The 20,210-nt window shown below is 44.0% G+C and overlaps 1 protein-coding gene across 3 annotated transcripts in view; it reads left to right on the top strand.

Annotated features, from left to right (window-relative positions):
- The window catches only part of ACIN1 (apoptotic chromatin condensation inducer 1), a 947,610-nt gene that overhangs the window by 670,938 nt on the left and 256,462 nt on the right, over positions 1 to 20,210 (top strand). For all 3 annotated transcript variants that reach the window (XM_086923671.1, XM_086923670.1, XM_086923672.1), the window contains exon 9: positions 9,017 to 9,138. In XM_086923671.1, coding sequence (XP_086779797.1) covers positions 9,017 to 9,138 — 122 coding nt within the window. The remainder of the gene's footprint in view (positions 1 to 9,016; positions 9,139 to 20,210) is intronic.

Genomic DNA, 20,210 nt, shown 5'->3' with positions numbered 1-20,210 from the left:
TTCTCGTTCTTCAGGCACACAGGGCTATTTCAATGCGCGCTGCGCGGAGGTGAGCGGCTTATGGGTTCTCCGCTCTCCATTATGCACTTTATTGACCTGAATACTGCTATGGTGTGGAGTTTGCACGGATTTTTTAACCTTCTGTCCTCATACCCGCATTTTAAAAGTTTGTTTGCACACATTTTACCTTGCTCCTGGCCAATTTGAATAGAAGCTGCTGCTGCTGTTGCACACTTCCTCGTCACCTGTGGTGCCGCGAAGAACCACCATCTTAGGGAGTTGGCTTTCTAGTTCTTCAGGCACACAGGGCTTTTTCAAGGCGCACTGCGTGGACGCGTGCAGCTGGCGCGCCTAAGGCAAGCCTGTCTGCGCTTGTCAGCATCCCGGAAGCGGACAGCGCCAGCCATGCTGCCTGTGAGTCCCTTGATATTAGACGGAGTTATACTGCGGCCGCTTTATGGGCTCATCACTCTACTGCTCATTGCCATTCTGGGAGCTGGGATATGGCTGGAGTACCAAAACATGCTTGTCAATCCTGCGGGTTTAAGCTGTGCCTGGGGCTTGCTCCTGTAGATAACAACGGTAATCCCCCTGGCCAGCTGTCTAGGGCGCCTCCTATTCGGACAGCCATGATTAATGCTCGTTCTCTTAGGAAACATCATGCAGATGTCTTCGACCTTCTAGAGGACAACTCACTTGACCTGCTATTTTTGACTGAAACCTGGCTGGATACCTCTTCAGATCCGATTGTAACTTTTGCCACACCAGTGGGCTATACGTTTTCTAGAGCTGATTGCCCGGAGGGGAGAGGGGAGAGGGGGTGGTGTTGCTATTATTTATAAAAAACAAGTAGGAGATTTGTAGAGGGATGCCACTTCAGCTTGCATAGCTTTTTGAAGAGAATTCTGTAGTGGGCTGTGCCTGTGAGTAATCCCTTCTCGGATTTGGAGGGTCAGGACTTTTGACACACACACACACACACATTCACACACACACACACACACACACACACACACACACACACACACACACACACACACGCACACACACACACACCTCCACTGAAATTATGCAGTCCTCACCACCAGTACACACACTCACCACCACACACCCACCACCACACACAACTCCACTGAAATTATGCAGTCCTCACCACCAGTACACACACTCACCACCACACACAACCACACATGCAAGCACACACACACACACAACCACACCGTCAGTGCAAACTTTCACCAGACACAGACACCATAAGTCATCTGTGCAGGCTTCCACCAGGCACACACCACCAGACGTCAGTGCACGCTTTCACCAGGCACACACACACCACCAGCCGTCAGTGCACGCTTTCACCAGGCACACACACCACCAGCCGTCAGTGCACACTTTAACTAGACACACACACCACCAGCCACCAGTGCACGCTTTTACCAGGTACACACACCACCAGCCGTCAGTGCACGCTTCCAACAGGCACACACACCTCCAGCCGGCAGTGCATGCTTCCACCAGGCACACACACCGCCAGCGATCAGTGCACACATCAATTGTTAACGGATCCACAATTAACTATTGTAGCAATCGCAGTATGGTGCACTTTACTTTTAAACATATTCATCTAAAGCGCAGCATGCCACTATTGCTACAATTCCAATCCAACCCACATAATTCCACTACACACCACATGCATACACTCCATAACACATGGCTAAAAGACGTTGCCATTTACAATGCCATTAGCTCAAACTCGAATAAATCTGAGACCTATTGCATTTCCAATGCTTGTTTTCTAATGCTTCAAATCAACGGATAATATTACCACGACATGACTTAAACCACGCCCTCTGCTTCTGGTGGCCCCATCACTCCAGGGAAACATGTGTAGAATCACCACAGCACACACCAGGCTTTACCAAACATATTTCAAGACGACGTTTGCATTTTACTGACCTCCCCTCCTGTTCCCACACTTCCTCGTTTTTGGCACAATGATTTGTTGTTTGTAAAGCCAACCGAGAAACAAATATCGGCATTTACATTACAGAAAAATAACTTACTACATTTATAATATGAGTTCCTATTGAAAAACAAACAAACCAAACCTTTCGATGCAGTAGCACACAGCACCACCGAGCACACAAGTCCTCTGTGAGCACAAGCATGTCAGCAGCCTAGTGACGGACACACAGTGCTGCGAGGTGCCAGCCATACTTACAGCCTCCCATCGGCCCGCTCTGCTCTCACACGCCCAGGCACCGGGGGTGAAGTCGGCCGTGGCCTTCGGAGCAGTCCGCACCCGCCGAGGTCACCCCCTCAGCCCGCCGAGGTCACCCTCTCAGCCCAAAGCCGCTGCCTCCATCCCACGCCGACACACATCTAAAGTCTCGGAAGATCTGAGGCGCCCGGAGACGAAGGCTTCTAAAATGGTAAATAGTGCTGGAACGGGCCGCTGCAGGGCACACCGCAGGGGTTGGGCAAGCCAGAGGTTTCAACACGCAGTGTGGCATGGCCGGGGTTCACGGCTTCTGGAAGCAAGGGCCGCCTTCGGCTGCAGGGGTTTAAATCCCGCCCGCGGACTCTCTGCCCCCTCCGAGAGTTAGACTTTAAACAAGAAGCAAGCGCGCTCATTAATTCTCAGATGAATCTCTTGCTCCAAGAGTTTGCAGATTCCGTTAGATAAATCTTGCCCTGTGTAAACTGCAGACCCTGACTTGTCCCCTGCCCATGGCACGCGCAGGAAGTGCCCGCCTACCACGGACGCACTTCCGAGGGGATCGCGCCTATTAATTATCAGATGGTACCTGTCAGAGCACAAGTAGCAGTGGCTGAAACACAGAAATAAAAGCCAATCAAACAAGCCGTGACCGTGCACGCTCCCGAACTTCCGGTTTCGGGATGTGTACGCTCACGGCTGTCGTGGGACGGGACTTCCGTCTTTGCGAGAAGGCCGCACCCACGGAGTGGATGGCCCAGAGGAGCGGTGGCAGCAGAAGTCAGGAGTGGTGGCAGATGCGGTAAGTGGGGCTTGGGGGGCTTGGCACGTGTGTGTGTGTGTCTGCGCGTGTATGTGTCTGTGTGTCTGTCTGCGCGTGTAAGAGTGTGTGTCTGCGTGTGTGTGTGTCTGCGCGTGTGTGTGTGTGCCTGTGTGTGTGCGTGCGCGTCCACAGACCCTGGTCGGCTCGTGCACCGCTCTGTCTCCTTTGAGAGCGAACTCGGCGACTAGGTCTCGATGCCGAGACCTATAAAGGGAAAATCTACAAAAACAGCGGTCACCGGACAAGTATTAAAGCCCGTAGTTTCATATAACGATAAACATGCTATAGACATTCTTTTTAAAAAATTGCATGGAAAGATTAATACCATCGAGAGGCGGGTCTTGACTGAAATAAAAACTGTGCAAAGTTATTGAATTGGTTACTGCCCTTCAGGTGCCTCCTGTATCAAACACACCACAGAATATAAAATTATATAATAGGAGTGATGCATATGTTGGTCAAAAAAATACGAACAGTATGAATAATCAAGAAAGGGTTACTGCCATGCCACCTATCGATACATATGGGAAGGGAATACATGTTTTACCCACACAAAATCCTGGGGGTGCTATAGGGAATGGTAACAGAAAGAACGAAGGCCATGACCAAATTGGAAGGCAACGGGACGTCACTTTAAATTTACCCCCAGAGGCTACTCCATATGTGATTGTCCTAAAAAATGTACCTAAATGTCTGAAAACTCTATTGAAACTTGGGACTCCTTGAAAAATAGGGTGATTCATTGGTTTACCGTGAATACGACTTGTAGTATTGGGTGTCTTTCACATGAAATCATCATGGTAGAAGAGTTAACTGGGAGGCAAATCTGTAAAAACGTGTGAGGGGGATTGTGTAATTGTAAATTTTCGTCGGCCCTGTGTGGTGGGCTCATTATTAGAAGAGGTCACAGCCAACCAGGACCGGCAATTTAATCATAAAGAAGAAAATATTGTCGCCTTACCCCTGGGATATTTTTACAGAATAGATTCACCCTTCGGTCGAGCCCAAGCTAGCACCAGTAATCAAGCACATTATATGATACCATCTATGCCAAATAGGTTTGAACCACTTACGAGGTGCAGTGAGGTGGACTGACTAGAACAAAATAATGTATGCCAAAAAGCCGTTGTACAAGATGTTAATGTTGTAAGAGCCCATGTTATTATCTCGAAAGAAACAGTCAATACCGACCAGGCACAAATGCTTGAAGGGATTGTTAACATCACCAGCAATACTTGTGAAAATGCAACTTTCGCAGAAACTGAGACGCAAGGTTTTAGAAATGAAATTACCCCGCCTATTAGTGTGGCTGACTTTAACTCTCAGAGCTAGACACTGCAGGAATCACTACATATCATGACATGGAATGTTGCAGGGGTGAGGAGTAAAGTTTGTGACATCTCTTGGCTCAAAAGTATACAAAAGTGTGACCTGGTATTAATACAAGAAACATGGCTTACAGAACTTTTTTTCATTAATGGGTTTAAGACAATCTCCACCAATGCAATTCCTTCAAGGGCAGGTAGAGCAAGTGGAGGTTTGGCAGTATTAACATCAGTATCCTCTACCTTGATATTAAAGAAAAACATATATTAAAGCACAACATTTTCAGTTTTTACTTTTTTCAGTTAAAGGAATATTATAGTGATTCATTTTTATAAAAATATTTTAATGGTTCGAGACATGAGATCATTGCACTATTAGATGAAGAGTTGATCAATCCTACAAAGAGTGCAGGGACCGATTGTATTTTAATTTGGGCAGGAGACTTCAATATAGAACTCTGTAAACTTATATCAGGGATTCAATGCGGTTACGAGGATGAAATAGGTGATAACCCTTCACATTCCCTACATAATTATTATGGGGAAATTATAAATTATGTTATGTGCAAGTATTACTTGGAAATAACGGAGAAGGACGCACATGAGAGCGTCCAAGAAGGAAGGTGCATTACCTATACATTTGAGGGAGCTAGGACATCCTCATGTATTGATCACTTTATTATTTCACGGAATTGTAGGCATCTTGTATATAAATGTAGTGTACACCCCAGCTTACTAAGTGAACATCACCCTTTGGTGTTAACATTGAAATCTCCACTTTTTAAAATAGCCGAACCGTGTATCTATGCCGCTGATGTCAAGATACAGGGTGAAGATGGGACTTCTATTAAATGGGCGGGAGTTGATCCAAATGTTTTTTCAGAAAGGATAGTCCAAAAAAATAAGCATCCTATGGTAACCTGTTTAGATAACTCTTCAAGTAGCACTGACATAGTTATGGCCTTTTTAAATATCTCGGCTGCACTTGCCGATGATTTGAAATGCAAACAGGGATTTAAAGTTAGCTTTAAAAGCTTCTCCCCGGAATAGGGAAGATAATAGTGCTCTGAGGAAACTATACAAACAAGCTTTTGATCAAAGGAAAATGGAGATTAGAGATAACGCGTGGAATAATTTGATTGAAGCTGCCGAGACCAAAGACTCAACACTTTTTTTGAAAACCTTGGATCAGCCACTCTTTAAGGATGTCCAGTCTGTTAAAGTTGATACAGTAGTGACTCCGGAAGAGTGGATAACCCATTTTGAAGCAATTTTTAATGCAACACACCAGTGCACTACAACAGTTGAGAAAAATAGTACTATCGCATTAAACTATATCAAACTAGAAAGTATAAGTTATGAGGAGATCGAAACAGCTCTTATGAATAGTGCTAATGGGAAAGCTGCAGGCCCAGACGGGGTCCCAATCGATGTTTTTAAATTTATTATGGATTTTTGGGTGCCCATCCTACACAAATTTTTTAATGCTACAATTAATGGGGAGATACCTGCAACCTGGGCTGCGAGTGTGATAGTCCCCATTTTAAAAAAGGGTGATAGGAGCAGCGCGGGTTGTTACCGCCCAATATCTCTCCTCGATTCAATGTCTAAGATAATGGGCAGAATGGTGTTGGCCAGACTGGAACACTGGGTAAAAGTAAAAGACATCTTATCTGTAGTGCAGTATGGTTTCAGAAGGGGCATCGGAACGATTGAGCAGTGTCTGAACCTTGAGCTGCTAATAGGAAAATATACCCTTGCAAGGGATGGCTCCCTTCATCTTTGCTTTGTAGATTTGTCAAGCGCCTTTGATTTGGTAAATCATTCAACACTTGAAGGGATGACCCACAGGATATTATTTGTTTTTTATCACAAATCTATGCATGTTTGACCTCGAAGATACACTTTGGGGAATGCACTAAGCTCTTTAGTATCACACGTGGGATAAGACAGGGCTGCACTCTTGCGCCTCTTCTATTCTCACTTTACATCAATGGGATTGACTCATTACTACAGAACTTAAGAGTAGATGCCCCTAAGGTCGGTAAGTGGGTCATCCCACTATTATTGTATGCCGATGACGCTGTCCTAATTTCTAGGACAGCAAACGGCCTACAATTATTGATGGATAATTTTACAAATTTTATGATGGAAAAGCACCTAAAAATTAATTTGAGTAAAACCTTAGTTATGTCATGTGGGAAAAGGAATACTAAGAATAAATCACATTACATTGATGGCATACTAATAGAGGACTTTTTCTTTTTTGTATTTGGGGATTCTTTTTAACAGCAAGGGTACATGGAACTTGCACATAAATTTATGTAAATTGAAATTCGGGAAATCGGTCGAGGCCATTTTTAGATTTTCCCAAAAAATCGGTACAAAACCAGTGTGGGAAAACCTAACATTATATGGGGCAAAGTGCATTACCGGGAGTTGCTACGGGGGAGCCCTTTGGGGCTCGGCAGATACCTCCCCGTTACAAACCCTGGAAAATAATTTTTTAAGAAGATTGTTAGCCTTACCGGCCTCTTCAGCCACTATCATATTACATAGGGAGACTGATACATTATATATTCATGATCTGATTAGCTTAGCCCCCTTAACTCTGTGGCCTTGTTTTGGACTAAGGAAGAGACACATTTTACGAGGGATATTATTTTGGATTGTCTGTCCCAAGACCACTGTAAGAAAATAACATGGCTAAGCTATATTTGCGGTCTTTAAAACAAATGTAATTTGGCTGTAAATTTGAAGAGCCCTGAAGATATAAAAAAACCTCTAAAACTAAACTAAAAAAGAGGCTCCTCAATATCAGGGCTTTGTTAAGGGATGCTGCCTCGAGCGCTAAACCAAGCATATCTTTTTATCTTGAAGGGCCAATATCAACGGGTATTCAGCCATATCTTATTTTTATAACTGACGTTCAGCACAGGTTCTACTTAACTAGATTATGGATGAATACGCTCCAATACCTTTTTGCATTCCCCAAGAGTGGTAAGTGGTGCGCTAACTTACCAAAACACCCATGTGATGGTAGGTCTTTACAGAGTACCCTTCACCTTTTACTTTTCTGTAATTTTTATAAAGGTATTAGAAAAACTTTTTTTCATCCTATTTTTAGAGTAAATAGTCTGTATTCCTTCAAAGCTGCTTTTAATTATATTCGAAAATTGGAGAACGTATTAATCTGTAATGCAGTAATTTGTTTTATATTAGTGGCCATTAAACAATGGAAGGATCTTGTACATCTGGAAAATCTGAATTATGAAATAGATTAAATTGTATTTGATAGAAGATTTCCTTGTATTGTATAAGAGGCTAGGGCCTTTATTTTTAAACACAAAAAAATAATTCTTGAAACAATTGTATACAAATGTACTTTTATCTTATATTATAGTATGCTTTCATGGACATTTTGTATGTACCGAATAAAGCTTGATTTGATTTGACACCAATATCTGTGTGTCATCTATGTACGAAACTACTAAGAAACTGTGCAATCTAATAAGTTTCAATCGAGGGGTAGCATAGATGTTGAAGTGTGTGGGCGGGATAAAGATGAACCCTGTGGCACCCCCCACATGGAAGAAAAAAATCAGATAAGAATTCCCCAGTGGCAACAGCCTGCTCTCTATGTGATAAAAAAGAGCTAAGGATGATGAGGGCAGCACCTCTTTGTGGGTGTATATATGTTTTTATATATGTATGTGTGTGTACCATTGTACATTGAACTATGCTTTCTGTTATAAGCAGATAAATTCATGTAAAGAGAAAAAAGTATATTACAACACAAGAAATGTGTATATCAGACAATGTCATAATTGCTGTTGCTATGTACATACAGGTGCATATATAAAAGAGGTCATGCCTGCTACTAAAATCCTAGAACATTTCATGAAAACATTTGCATACCTCTCCACAAGATAATTTCACACTGCAGACCATGTAAATATTACTGTTTATGTGCACAAATGGGTATTTATAAGACAGGGTTTCTCCAGCTAATACAACAATACCAAGTGTCATGTTCATATTCTTATGTATAAATTAATGTAATTTTTTTAATAGAAAAAATTCTCCTTTAACCCCTTGCATGCTGCACGGATTTTCGCGCTCTGTGGCCGTTTTAAATAGTGGGCGGGATTCGGACGGCCCCGGCCGTCCTCCGCACATGACCACCGTGACGTATGATGGCAGAGGGGCCGTCCGAAGCATGCAAGGGGTTAAACCTTTGACTCATCCCAAACCTTTCTGACTACTATGAACTCTCAAACATCCTTCTCAAACCTTCCAGAGTTGTTGTCTCCCTGCATTGGTCTAAGTCCAATGTTGAGAGTGTTTGGGTCTCCTTGCATTGGTTTATGCCCTGTTTTGGGAAAGGGTTCCGTGCTCCTAGGCTTATTTAATTTTAGGAGATTTCCCCTGTGCCAATGTGGCTCTAGATTTTTAGGTACCTCCATCTGATCTAAAGCAAGGTTTCCCATGTTCCTGTGTTGGCACAGGCACACTTTTGGAATAGCCATGGGAGTGTAAGCAGCCCCCTTCATTGTGCCAGGGCCTCTTTTGGGACATGGTCGGAGGTGACACAGGCATCCTCGACTAGTGTCCCTCTAGTAATGTGACCTGCTCTGTTTTGTCTTTGAACAGGGGAACCATGCTGAGGTGGCATCTGAAGAGGCTGGGCAAGAATGTGATGGCATGTTACCAGAAGTGCAATGTGAGCACCTCCCAGCTGCAGACCCAGACATTATACCAAGAAATACTGGACGGTAAGTGGCTAAACAAGCATTTGCAATGCAATCGGTCCTGCCTTTGGTACCTTATATGTATTTACCTATTCAGCATATTATTGTGGGTACAGGAACATTTACTGTTCTAATGTGCACGAAGCAGGGAAAGTAGTGCAGTACCTCAGGCTGTCACTAGGTGTCCATTGGGACCTCTCTTGGCCACATAAGATACTGCACGCGTTTCTACCAATATAGCAGTGCCAGCAAAGACATGGTAGCGGATGCCAGGAACATCAAAAAATATATTTGTGTTTTTGTTTTTTCAAATATATAATTTTAATTGAATGTTACCACCATGACTTACCCTTCAGAAGTTTACTGAATCTATGAAACAATGTTCAATCTATGAAGCTGCTCTTGAACATTAAAGCAGAAACTATCTACAGCAAGAAAAAGACTGGCTGCGTGTAGCAACATCCACTGGGGAGGCCTGGGACAATCTTCCTGGAACCAGAGTGAAACTGCACTCATTATTATTAGAAGGAGAACAGCAACCCAGAATACTGGCAACATGCTTTCACTAGTGGAGAAAGTCTGCGAAAGTCAAAGATATATAAAGTACCGGCTTAGTGGGGCCAGCGGCACTGTTCCTCCTGGAGACCAAACCGGTAAGGCAAAGTGAACCTGAGGCTGCCCTTTTCAAAGTTCAAACACTTCCCTCAATCCCAGGGAAGTCCATCCTTTCTTTGTGTCTGGGTTTTCCAGCCTCCTGAATTGAAGGTCTCAGGATTGAAATGGTAAAGGAAAGTTTGTGAATTCGAGTAAGACAGTCCGCATAGGTCCCCATTGCTAAGTAAACAACAACAGCACAGGAAGAATGGAGGAGGTGTGGATTGTACTCGAGCTTAGAAAAATCTACAGTAACACAGCAGAGAGTTGGCAGATTCACCCCAACCCACAAGGTAAATCAGTTTTCAGAAAGGGGAGCAGTGGGATAAAAAAAAACTAAAAAAGTCCTCAGAACCTTTTATGCAGGGAAATTCAACAATGCAGTAACGAAGCAAGGAATAGAATATTTTAGGAAGCATCATGGCTAAAATTCTGAGTATTGATATTCTCACATTGAATGCAAATAGTCTCAGGTCTAAACCTTGACAGAGGAAAGTGATGGAATATTTAAAAAATAGACATGCACAAATTATGATTTTACAGGAGACACATTTATTAGCAAATGAAAGCGAGGAGCTGTTTGGTAGGTGCGGATGCTTCCAAAATTTCATCGCTTGTGATCAGGCACAATGTTGTAAGGGAGTCGTAATCCTAATTTGGAGTGGAAGCGGGATAGAACTCAAGGCATCGAGCACGGATAGTTCGGGTAGATGGGCTTTAGCCCATTTAAAATAGTCGGATAGTGATTTTAAGTGTGTTGTGTTTTATGGACCTAACGAGGATGAGCCACAGTATATCATAGATTTAGAATTGAGGCTGGCGGAAATTTCAGCTCCGGCAATCGTGGATGGGGACGTTTATGTACTGATGGATCCTGTATTGGACCGCTCAACGAGGAGGAAGAGTGCTTATGTCCCCAGAATGAGGAATTTGTTGTAAAGTATGATTCAGGATCTTGATTTATAAGATGTGTGGAGACACTTGAGAGGGAAGATGAGGGGGTATACGTATTATAGCAAAAAGAACCATAGCTTTTCTAGATTAGATTATTTTTTAGTCAATAGACGCCTTGCAACCAATATTAAAAAGATTGAGCATCTCCCAGCTCATATTTCGGACCATTCAGATGATATGATAACCTTGCAAGCTTTGGGACCGCAGCCTCCTAAGAGATGGACCCTAGAGCGTGCCCTGCTTTTAGAAGGGGGGGTTGAGACAACTTTGAAAAAAGCGGCAGCGGAATACTTTGTTAATAATAAATATACTGCCTCCCCAGGAATAGTATGGGATGCCTTTAAGGCAAATATGCGAGCGGACCTGAAAATCCATACCTGTGCAAAAAATCGAGAAGATAGGGCAGAACTAATGAACATGGAAAAGGAAGTTGGGATTCTCGAGGAGGCTTTGCATACCATAAGTGCGGGGGAGGAAAAGGAGAGGATGGAAAGGAGGTTAGAAGAGGTCGAAGTAAAATTTAAAATCAGGCTAGAACTAAAGTATAAGGCAAGATGGCTGGCAGCGAATATGTAGGAATTCGAGTATGGAGAGAAAGCAGGAGCATTGTTAGCCTGGAAAGCCAGAGTAGAAAGATCTAGAAACGAGATAAAGGAGTTGAGGAGTAAATCAGGGGAGAAGCGGGACAGTTGGGAAATTATGCCTAACATATAGTGGCACTTTTTTTCGCAGCTCTACAAGGAAGATACCGTTCCTGATCCCCAAAAGTTAAGAAGCTGGCTTAACTCGCTTGGCCTCCCTGTAATGAATGAGGAACGGGGAAATGATGGAAGCCACAATAACGCAAGAAGAGATCAGGGGAGCAATTAAACGATCTAAGAATGGGAAGGCTGCAGGATTAGTTGCTGTTCCCTCAGAAGTTTATAAAATGGTAATAGAGGAAGTATTGCCTGATTGGGAAAGTCTGTTTAATATGATAAATATGGATGAGGCGCAGGTCCCAGAATCGTGGAGGGAGGCCTCTATAGTCCTGATATTAAAACCTGCCAAGGACCCAGCAAAAGCAGAATCGTTTCGGCCTATATCCCTGCTAAATGCAGATTATAAGATCTTTGTCAGGATTTTAGCATGGAGGTTGTCCAGAGTTCCTACTCAGCTTATACATGAAGACCAACAGGGTTTATTTCTGGGAGACAAAATGCACAAATTGACCCAGCAGCTAATAGGGTGCATCAACATAGCTACATCAAGGTCAGTCCCCTTTGCGGCAGTCACATTGGACGCCGCCAAGGCTTTTAATCGCGTTTGCTGGGAGTATTTATGGGCAGTAATGGAGATCATGGGGTTTGGGATTTATTTTATAACTACACTAAAAGCCCTATACCATTGCTTCACAGCTAGTATTTTCCTTAATTGTGCTCTTACTAGGAGTTTTATGATCCTTAGAGCGATGAGACAGGGTTGTCCCATTTCCCCTTTACTGTTCAATATATATATTGAACCATTTTCCCAGATGGTTCATCGAGATGAACAGGTTATGGCTTTCTGTACAGGAGCATTTGAAAAGAAAATCGCCCTATCTGCGGATGACCTCATAATCTATACAGCAGAACCAGCCGTTACAATTCCAAGGGTAGAGCTGTTAGCGGAAGAATACGGGGCCTTTTCAGGATATTCAGTGAATAAGGAGATAACCAGGATTATATGTTGGGCTATCCCAGATTGGAAGGGGAGTATCCAGAGAGAGATTAGGTATTTGCGAATTAGCTTTGTCAATTCATTGCAGGATATCCCCCAGCATAATATAGAGAGGGTTGCAGATGATATCGAGAAATCACTAACTAGATGGAAGAACCTCCCATTAACAATATATGGAAGGGTAAATCGAATTAAAATTGTGTTACTGCCTAAGTTGACATTTCTTATTAATTGCATACCCCTTACCTTCCCAAAAGACCTGATTGATAAAATACAGGGCACATTGGGTAGCTTTGTTTTGGTGGATATGGGAGCACTTATGTCCTGGAAGAATTTGCGGCGTAAATTGGCAGAAGGCGGGCTGGCACTATAGGACCTAAGGCTATATTGTAAGTATGGGCGAATTTTGCGAATTTGCGTATTCACGAATTCGCAATTCGCGAACTTTCGCAAATTTGCAGATTTTTTTTGTGTTCGCAAGGGTTTCTCAATGAATCAATATCAACAATTAGCTGTCCCTACTGGGATACACTATAAAAAGTTTTTCAATTAGCAGTCCAAAAAGTGTCAAATCAATTTACGACATCATTTTATATAGACCAATGAAATCAGTTGGTCATTAGGCCGCTGTGTATCCTATTTCTAAAAAGAAAGAAATAGACCACCATCCACACACCTTTCATCACAAAAAATTGTGAGAAGGAAAGAAGGCACCTCACGGTAGCAACACCAAGGGGGGAAAACACTGACTGGCACTCGCCAGTGACACACTTCTCATCATCAGTTACCTTCTTTCCAGTGGGAAAATGTGCATGTGTAGTGCAACAAGTCCACAACCCAGTGAAAACAAAAAACAGAACTAAGAAGTAACAACCTAAATGTGAGTATACTTCCTATGTGTGCAGGAATCGTGCATGTGTTCAAGGATCCCGTGAGAACCAAAGAGATAATTCTCACCAGTAAAAATTGGTAAAGCTTACTTGCCAACCATAATCTTTATTCCTTGCTGTAAGCCTTTCCACGTTAAAATTGACTCGTGTCAAGTCAACAATTAAGAAAAACTAGCCAAGATGTTTCGTTGCTATGATAAGTTTGAAGCAACTTCGTCAGGGCTAGGGATCCAAATTATTGTTTTCAAATGGAATTTATACCAGGACCTTCCGGTTGCGTTACTGCTGCATACCAGCAACCTCACAGAAACGAACGCGTCGTATGATCGCATCCTCTTGCTGATCGACCGCGGGTCAGTTTCACCGCGACCTTAGGCTCGATGCGCATTCGATTATCCGACCTTAGGCTCGATGCGCATTCAATCATCCGGCCGGATGATTGAATGCGCATCAAGCCTAAGGTCGTGGTGAAACTGACCCGCGGTCGATCAGCAACGGTCGCGACCATGTTGTTTCTACGTCTGGTTCATCACAGCACCCTCTGATGTGGTTTCAAGCTGCTCCTCAGGACCTCGTACTGAAGACTCTGACCAAGAGTCGATCCTGTGCTTCCCTGTCTGTCCGGGAGCTGGGGCGACTCGGGCCCAGATGAAAGAGTATTATGATGCTCTTCATATCATATTTGGGTCCCCACCTTTCCCTAGAGTGCCTCCGAGCCCCAAGGAGATGATGGGTGCAGTGACTACATCGTCTGCTGCAGTTAGACCCTTGGACACAGTGACGCCGGTGCACATCCCTTCAGGGTTCACAACTGTGGCGCCGACTGACTCAGGAGCGATGGCGGTTGTTCCTTCTGGACATTTTTTTATGGAGCCGAAATAATTAAAACCAGAGTTGGTGCACGACCCCGCTGAGAGTTTTGAGGTGTCGCCATCCTCTCAACTTGTTTTGAAGGCGTCGCCGTCCGACACCCTTTCACTTTCTCATTCCAAATTGATACGGCACCAGGTTGGAGTCAATCTGCGTCGTTTACAGAGGCAATAGTTCATGGTTCTGTGGATTCACACGAACAGTTTGTGGAAGGAAATGAAGAAGGTTTTTTCTTCATGCATCCAGTACCTACAGATCCTCCTATGGTGGTTAGCTGGATTTTTGAGTTAGGCAAGGCAAACGGGTTAGAATCAGCCCCGGCTTCTGCTTCTGGCCTTCTATCTCCCAATGGCCTTACTTTGGAAGCCAGTTCTACCTTGGCAGATTTGTTAACAAAGGGTTGCTGATGTTCTACATTTGACTCTGCTTTCAGTGAAGAAATCTACAGACCCCCTCATTGAAGTTCTTTATCTGTGTCAGTCAGGGATTGAGCCAGTGCTACCCTTTTGTGAGGCATTACATGATATTTTACTGGGAGCATGGGCTAGACCTGAGACTGGAGGCCTGTGGACTGTACTATTGCCCAGAAGCACCACCCTGCTTCCAATGATCCTGCTTGCCTTCTTCGTCGACGACAAACCACATTTTTGTGGTTTAGGCCGCTTCAGCTTCCCCTGACGTGGATAGTCTTCCTCATACTCCAATTGACAAAGATTCCCAAAAGCAAGACTCTTATGGATAATGTATATTCTCTTCCACCAGTGCAGTGTTACTTTCCGTTAACACAACTTGCATCCTTGGGTGTTTTTCTCACGCCTTATTGGAATCGTCGTGGCAGTAATTGCTATTGTTTCCAGAGGCTAATAGGAACTAACTAAATCAGTTGATTTCGGATGGGCAACAGGCGGCTTGGTTAATCATTAGATGTAGAATATATACACCACTGATTCGATTGGTCGAGCCATGGCATCTACTGTGGCGTTAGCGGACGAGCTTGGCTTCGTTCTACTGGATTGTCAGAGGCAGTCCAGTCAGCTTTAATTGGCATGCCATTTGATGGTGTTCATTTGTTTGGTGCGCATGCAGATACCACTTTGCGTAGGTTTAGGGACAGTCAGGGTGGCTCAAACCTTTAGCCCTGTTACCTTCTTTTAACTTTTGCTGTAATTTAAGGAAGATGTTTCTGTGCAAAAGGCTCCTCTTAGTTTATAATTTGGGTCAAAACTGCATTATTGTATGCTTTATACAGTGCAATGTCACCAGATGTGGTGTCCTGCCTTTGCAGGCCTTATTTCTAATGGAATTTTTGCTGTTGAGAATAGGTTGTTTTTCATTGAGGCCCTACATGGGTTTTTTCCTACCCGTAGATAGGTTTCTTGGTTATCTCTGCTGGGGAGATTCTAACTCAAGAGATTTAGATCTATGGTTTCTTTCTCATGTGAAATAGAATACTTGTTTTGCCTGCTTGTAGAAGCATTTGCAATAGGCTTATTGCCTTTTCTTTTCACTAAGTGTGGGCCTCTGTTGGTGCAGGACCTGACCTGTTATTTCATTGGAATTTCCATTTCTTGGATCACGGTTTTCTTTCGGTAACCTCTTGCCTTATTTCAGCACGTTGTATCCCTTAGAGGTGATGGTACACAGCTTTTAGTTCCCTCATTTTGGAGTGTTTTTCCTCCGTTTGTATCCGGGGTGTTTTCTTAAATTGTTGCAGATTGCGACTTATTTATTCTTAATGCCTTCTGTTTGTATGGCATCAAGGTATTCTTATTCCTGCAGGTTTGCCATGCTCCTCCATAGGATAAAGGGTGTATCCATCTAGGTGGATATTTGGTATCTCTTACTCCTACGTTGTTTGTGTTTTATTTTGGTGGTTTTCTTTTACAAGTAACCTCTTTTCTAGTTTTCTTCCTTTGAGAACCTGTTACATTTGTCACTGTTATGTTTAAAATGCTAGGTTGGGAGGTACTGCTAATTACAGTTTTTTGTAGGTGGCGGTTTTCTCTTCCTTCTTTGAGCGATCCTCATCTGATTTACTGGTGGGATAAAGTCATCTAGTCATTTGAAGGAAGAACTCTTTTCGGTGTCTCCCTTCAGTGTTCTGTTACTATGTCATGTTGTGGAGCTCCAACTCTTTTCTCTTTTAGGAGTGCGTATTGCTATTATATACAGGCAGGTTTTCTGGTTGTATATTTTAGAACTAATTCTGCTCTCTGTAAGGGTGCAGAATATGTAGCAATATTTTTGCTTCTCTCTGGTAAGGAGACAGTGAGTGTCTTCTTCACTGGTCCTTATATGTATGGGTTCCATATATTGATGTACACATTAATCAGGTAATGAATATGCAGATCTGCATAGGTGTTTGTATATATGTGGATACACATATTTATGGCAGATATATGTCTGTATAATTGTTACTTTTATATTGGGATACAGTTGGTGCTGGATTTTACATGTGTCTTTTCTAGCTTGCAGCATATGTATATATACTGTTGTTCTTCCTTTCCACCTCTGTAGGCTTACATGCTAGGTGAGACTCACAGTTTACTGTGGCTGTAATTTTCTTTATGTAAGACTAGCACTTGATTTTGGCATTCCTGGTTCTTATTTTTTTCTGTCAGACATATCCATGGATACTTCTTTATCAATGTTCCGCTATAATCTTGTTTATAAATTCCAGGTTTGGGGGTCTCAGACTCATGTGCCGTATTTTCCGTTAGTGGTTGTTACAAATGACAAAATATGAATATCTATCTTAAGTTGTGATTAAGAGGGTACTTTATGTACATTTCTGTGGCAGACAACATTATTTAATTTTTTTTTAAAACAACAACAATGAATTAATGTGGCGTCTTCCACTCTGTTCATCCTGTTCCTACTGATTTTCCTCTAGATCAGCGGTTCGTTGTGAGTCCCTAGTTCTCACTGTCTTGCAATTGAGAGCCTTACATTGGATTGGCGTTTGTTTCACCTTCAACCTTACTATCCATGGTTTCACTTCATTCTTGGGGTCAAGTACTTGTTAGTATGACTGATGGTTGTGTATGGATGAAGTTTATTCTCCTTTTCCTGAATCACATTTGGCTGTGCCTACAGGAGATTTCACTTGACTTACCTATGGCCCTTGCTCCGTTTCAAATAAATAGTCTGTTCTTCATGTATCGGGTCCCTTTTTAGGTTAGACTGGCTGGTCCTTCTAGTCTAAGTTTGTTTTACCTGTTGGGGATTGAATACTATTGTCTGACTTATGTTATATGTATTCTGACAGGGTTTTGTTCCTGTTTACCTTGAGGCTTTGGTTTGTCTGTGCCTGCGGGGTAGTTTCTTATTTACATTGCCTCTGGTCATTTTCATGGTTTTTATAAGGAGCAATGCTCTTTTTTATCTAATTCCTACGTATGTCTGGTCTGTGGTTAATTTTGGCAAGTTGGTTCTCTTTGAGAACTTTCGTAGGATTTGTTTTCAGACTCTCCGAGTGGTTATAACTATGATATTTAATTCACAAGTTAAGGAATCTGTGGCTAGATGTCTCTATCATATGGAAAATTGACTTACCTTCTGTAACAATGTATCTGGTAGAGACATAGTCTAGCCGCAGATTCCTAAACACCCTGCCCACCCTCCCCGCTCTGCAAATGACATATGATGTAGGGTTTATTCCCTTTTTTCCATACTGATTTTATACTCCAGTGATCACTGTTTCGTGTAGTGGTATGACCTAACAAACCACGTAGTCTTTCCTCATATTTCTTGGTCTAGTATTACCATACCATTAATTTCCATTTGGAAGTGACTGGTAGAGTGAGAGGTGTTTTCTTTTGCAAGGCTGGATTATAAACAAGTGCGCAGAGTTGCATGTAGCTTTTGCTTCGGTGATTTATTTGGCCCGTCTGCACCCATCCGCGACCCGACCACAGCCAGCGCCAGGAACCCTGGATCCCTGGGACCCCTCTATTCTAACGCCGCCGCACTCCACGCACTCAACCCCAGAAGACACATTGACTGCGAAAGATCCTCGCCCAACACCACCCATGGACTGTTCTGGTTCAGACTCTGCCACAGATCCTTCACCATCGTCCAAACCACCACTACAGCCGACGGCCCACAAGATGCATGCACCGCTGAAACACTGACATGCATTCTCCTCAACGTGCACTCCCTGCACCGACACGCCACAGAGATATGGGACCTGATCGACACCCTCTCGCCCGACGTCGCCTTCTTCACTGAAACCTGGACCAACGCCACCTCTGGCCCCGACATCGCCACGGTCATCCCTGACGGCTACAAGATCCAGAGGAAGGACCGCCCCCACCGCCCAGGAGGAGGACACATCCAGCATGAGCGATCCCCACTCCAATACAGAACACCTCTACTTCCAGATCCAAAAAAGCCCCAGGACCACACTACACGGCACCCTCATCTACAGACCGCCGGGACCCCGCACCCACTCCGCAACTACCATCACCGAGCTCGCCGCACCCTACTCCAACACCTCCATGGACTACATCCTACTTGGGGACCTGAACCTCCACCTCGACAACATCGACGACCCCGACTCCACCACTCTCCTTGACAACCTGGTCTGAAGCAGCTGGTCAACACACCCACCCACAAAGCCGAACACACCCTCTACCCAATCTTCGTGGGAGGAACAAACATCCGCTTCAGCCACACCACCCAGCCCCCGTGGACTGACCACCACTGCGTCCACTTCACCTTCAGCAGCACCACCACACCTAAGCCTGCCCCGTGCCCGCCACGAAGAAACTGGAGCAAGGTCACATAGGAACACATCAACACCACCCTCCTCCAAGACCCCCCCAGCACCACTACCGACACCAACTCCGCAGCTATAGAATTTCACCCTGGTTCTCCTGCTGCGGCGACAAGCGTGCACCCCTCCGCCACCCCGCCAAACAACGCCCTCTGAAGCGCCTGGTTCACCTCAGAACTACAAGAAGCCAGGAGCTCCTGCAGACGCCTATAGAAAACCTGGTGAAACCAGAAAACCACGGAAGCATGGAACAACCACAGGAGCGCCCTGAAGGAATACCACCAATGCATAAGAGACACCAAACGAACCTTCATAAGAGACAAGATCCATACCAAGATGACTAACGCCAAGGAACTGTTCAACGTCATACAGCAATACACAACATCCCCCAGCGAAGCCACTGACATCACACCTTCCCAGGAACTCTGCGACAAGCTCAGCACCTACTTCATCTGAGAAAGTCATCCCTGACTGGGGCAAAAGAGAAGAAGCTAAATGCTTATCCGGAAAGTCATACTTTGACTTTAAGAAATCCACTAAAGAAACCAAGGTCTTGGTTGGTGATTTGGTTGTCATCAAGCAACCTGGTACCAAGGTCAAGTTTTCCAAGCCCATACGAGTTATAAAGGTGTTAAAAAATGCTGTCAGACCTCAAGACCATAGTGTTTGGAATTTAAACAGAGTATGTTTGTATAAAGGGGGAAAAGAATGTGGTGATCAATCTGTAATTTGTAAAGATGCTGGTACTGTTTCTGGTTCTCCACACATCTCTTCTAGGAATGTTAGAATGCCAAGCTATTTAAAAGATTTTGTATCTTGAATGTTACGTTCTTCTTTCTTTATTGTCCTTCTCTCTGGCTCTCTTTCTCTCTTGATCTTCAGGTGGAAACCTGAAGATCAAGGTCCTCTATGACAACTTCAGCGAACAAACTCCGGACACCACCCCACTCGCCGCTGGTAAGCCATCTGTCATGACCTGTAACCCAGCCACCGTCTAACACATCACTGCGACCATGAAAAAAACCCGCTCAGGATCCCCCACGGACCCCTACCCACCGCGCATATTCCACAGGGCCACCACCGCCAGCTCACCCGAACTAGGACAGACCATCAATGCCTCCTTCTTGTCCAGCATCTTCGCAGATGACTGGAAGCGGGCGGAGGTTAAACCCCTCCTCAAGAAACCAACGGCAGACCCAACATCCCTATACAACTACCGGCCCATCTCTATCCTCCCCTTCACGACCAAAGTC

This window comes from Lissotriton vulgaris, chromosome 5 (genome assembly GCF_964263255.1).
Source record: "Lissotriton vulgaris chromosome 5, aLisVul1.2, whole genome shotgun sequence".
Taxonomy (NCBI): Eukaryota; Metazoa; Chordata; class Amphibia; order Caudata; family Salamandridae; genus Lissotriton; species Lissotriton vulgaris.
Note: the sequence above shows the minus strand (reverse complement) of the source record. Positions and strands in the feature narration are given on the sequence as shown.